This window comes from Camelina sativa, chromosome 1 (assembly GCF_000633955.1).
Source record: "Camelina sativa cultivar DH55 chromosome 1, Cs, whole genome shotgun sequence".
NCBI classification, from domain to species: Eukaryota; Viridiplantae; Streptophyta; class Magnoliopsida; order Brassicales; family Brassicaceae; genus Camelina; species Camelina sativa.
The window spans coordinates 20,305,044-20,308,415 of NC_025685.1; the positions used below are offsets into that span (position 1 = coordinate 20,305,044).

At 40.0% G+C, this 3,372-nt stretch overlaps 1 protein-coding gene across 1 annotated transcript; it reads left to right on the forward strand.

Moving 5' to 3' along the window:
• On the forward strand, nucleotides 742–2,226 carry LOC104710119. Its single transcript, XM_010426667.1, has one exon. The coding sequence runs from the start codon at nucleotides 742–744 to the stop codon at nucleotides 2,224–2,226; it is 1,485 nt and encodes a 494-aa protein (XP_010424969.1).

The following is a 3,372-nucleotide window of genomic DNA, read 5'->3' on the forward strand; positions in this document are numbered from 1 at the left end:
TCATTTCCCTTCATACATAGTAATGCTCTTTACAATCAAGAACTTAACTATGAGGTTTTGTTTCAGCTATATGAAAAACACTACAAGAAAACATGCCATTTGCGACGACCGTTTGTGACTGATTGTTTAGTCGCAAATATTTGCGACGGTTTTGCGACTCTTTTAATACCGATTAACGACCATACAAAATACGGAAGTAAAATCGTCGCAAATTTACGACGAAACAATAAAGTCACAAAAACGTCTCACCTTTGCGACCGAATATATACTCTTTTGTAACTGATATTATTTCGTCGCAAAACAAGATGCATTTTGTGACTACTTTGCAACTGCAATTTTGGTACGTGAGAGCCGTCGCAAATAAGTCGCAAAATAGAGACTTATTTGCAACGACTTTTTGGAGTATCATTTAGTAGCAAAGTCGTCGCTGCATGTCGGCAAAAAACGTTGAGAATGTGGAAGATATTGTACTCAACTTTTGCGACTACATTGAAAACAATCGCAAAAGAGTCGCACCATGTCGGCAAAAAACGTGCTTAAAGTGTGTTAGGTGAACTGAAATTTTGTGACTCTTTCTATAATAGTCGCAAAACAGTGGCAAAATTTCTCTTATATATATGCCACCACTTCTTCTTTCATTTACATCGACTATTATAGAAAGAAACAAAAAAAAAACGTGAGAAAGAGAAAAAAAAAATCGAGAGGAAGAAAAAAAAAAGAGAGAAAAAAAAAATAATAATAATGTGGAACAATCCTTCAAGAGCATGGATGTACAATCGGATCGATCCGTTCACTAATCATATATCATCGGATTATTCGGCGGGTGTGGAAGAGTTTATCGATTTTGCCTGTAGCCATGCACAAAATAGCAGAGGTAGGTTTTACTGCCCTTGTGTAGTATGTCACAATTCGAAGTCTTTGAAAGCTGCCTCTGTTTCGAATCATTTGCTAAGTAGGGGGTTTATGCCTAACTATTATGTATGGTATGAACATGGTGAAGATTATGATGTTGTTGGGGAGGGAACTAGTAGTCATTATGCTAATAATACAGATTATGCTAGTGCTAGTGCACCAATAGGATTTGATGGGGAGAATATATATGCTGGGATGGTGAATGATGCATTTCATGGTTCTGTACCATATAACGAGTATCATGAACATGAAAGTGGAAATGATCATGTTCATGAACAACCCACCCAAGAAGCAAAACGGTTTTATGATATGCTAGCTGCTGCAAACACGCCACTGTATGATGGATGTCGGGAAGGGCAGTCGCAGTTATCGTTGGCAGCTCGGTTCATGAACAATAAGGTCGACTACAATTTGTCTGAAAATTGTATGGATTCATGGACAGGACTGTTTACGGAGTATTTACCAGAGGGTAATCAGGCAACCGGTTCATACTATGAGACGGAGACTTTGATGCGAAAGCTAGGATTACCGTGTCGTACATATGATGTATGTATAGATAACTGTATGCTCTTTTGGAAAGATGATGAGAAGTTGGAGCATTGCAAGTTCTGCGGCAAACCAAGGTATAAGGCTAGTGAAGGAAGAACAAGAATACCGTTCAGTAAGATGTGGTATTTACCGATTGCGGAAAGACTGAAGAGAATGTACCAATCTGAGAAGACTGCAGCTTTTATGAGATGGCACGCTGAGCACAGCTCTGAGGAGGGATTAATGTGTCATCCTTCAGATGCGGCTGAGTGGAAGAATTTTCAGCAATTGCATCCCTCATTTGCAGCAGAACCGCGCAATGTTTATCTTGGATTATGTACAGATGGTTTCAATCCTTTTGGGATGTCGAAACACCATTCATTATGGCCAGTGATATTGACTCCATACAACTTGCCTCCTGGGATGTGCATGAACACAGAGTATTTGTTTCTGACGATTTTGAATTCAGGACCGAATCATCCACGAGCTAGTCTTGACGTTTTTCTCCAACCATTGGTCGATGAGTTAACAGAGTTATGGTATAATGGAGTGGAGGCATATGATGTGTCCTTAGATCAAAATTTCAACCTTAAAGCTGTCTTTTTGTGGACTATCAGCGATTTCCCAGCATATGGCATGTTGTCAGGATGGACAACACACAGAAGATTAGCTTGCCCAATTTTTATGGACGATACAAATGCATTTCAATTGCCAGATGGTAGGAAGATATGTTGGTTTGATTGCCACAGGAGATTTCTTCCTGCTAATCATCCAATGNCGGATTAATGTGTCATCCTCCAGATGCGGCTGAGTGGAAGAATTTTCAGCAATTGCATCCCTCATTTGCAGCAGAACCGCGCAATGTTTATCTTGGATTATGTACAGATGGTTTCAATCCTTTTGGGATGTCGAAACACCATTCATTATGGCCAGTGATATTGACTCCATACAACTTGCCTCCTGGGATGTGCATGAACACAGAGTATTTGTTTCTGACGATTTTGAATTCAGGACCGAATCATCCACGAGCTAGTCTTGACGTTTTTCTCCAACCATTGGTCGATGAGTTAACAGAGTTATGGTATAATGGAGTGGAGGCATATGATGTGTCCTTAGATCAAAATTTCAACCTTAAAGCTGTCCTTTTGTGGACTATCAGCGATTTCCCAGCATATGGCATGTTGTCAGGATGGACAACACACGGAAGATTAGCTTGTCCAATTTGTATGGACGATACAAATGCATTTCAATTGCCAGCTGTTAGGAAGACATGTTGGTTTGATTGCCATAGGAGATTTCTTCCTGCTAATCATCCAATGCGAAAGGATAAAAAACACTTTCTCAAAGGCAAACACGCAGTGAACGACTATCCACCGCAATATTTGACGGGTGAACAGGTCTTACATGAGCGTATAAGAAATGCCGAGCCGCCAAAGACTTCTGACTGCGGAGGAAATGGGCATGAAAATAAAGTGGATGGTTATGGAAGTTGGCATAATTGGCACAAAGAAAGCATCTTGTGGAAGCTCCCGTATTGGACCGATCTTAACTTACGACACAATCTTGATGTGATGCATATTGAGAAAAATATTCTCGATAATCTCATGTACACTGTTATGAATGTGAAAGACAGATCAAAAGACAATGTGAGGTCCCGATTGGATGTTGCAAGATTTTGTGATCGAAGTCAATTGCATGTTGATGCTGGTGGGAGAGCTCCTTTTCCTATTTGGAGATTGAGTGCGAAAGGGAAAAAAAGCCTACTTCAATGGGTCAAAGAAGATGTTAAATTTCCAGATGGGTATGTAGCTGATTTAGCTAGTTGTGCAGACATCAAGGATGGAAATTTTTCAGGAATGAAAAGCCACGATTGCCATGTCTTTATGGAACGATTGCTTCCATTTGTGTTTGCAGAGTTGTTACTACATGACG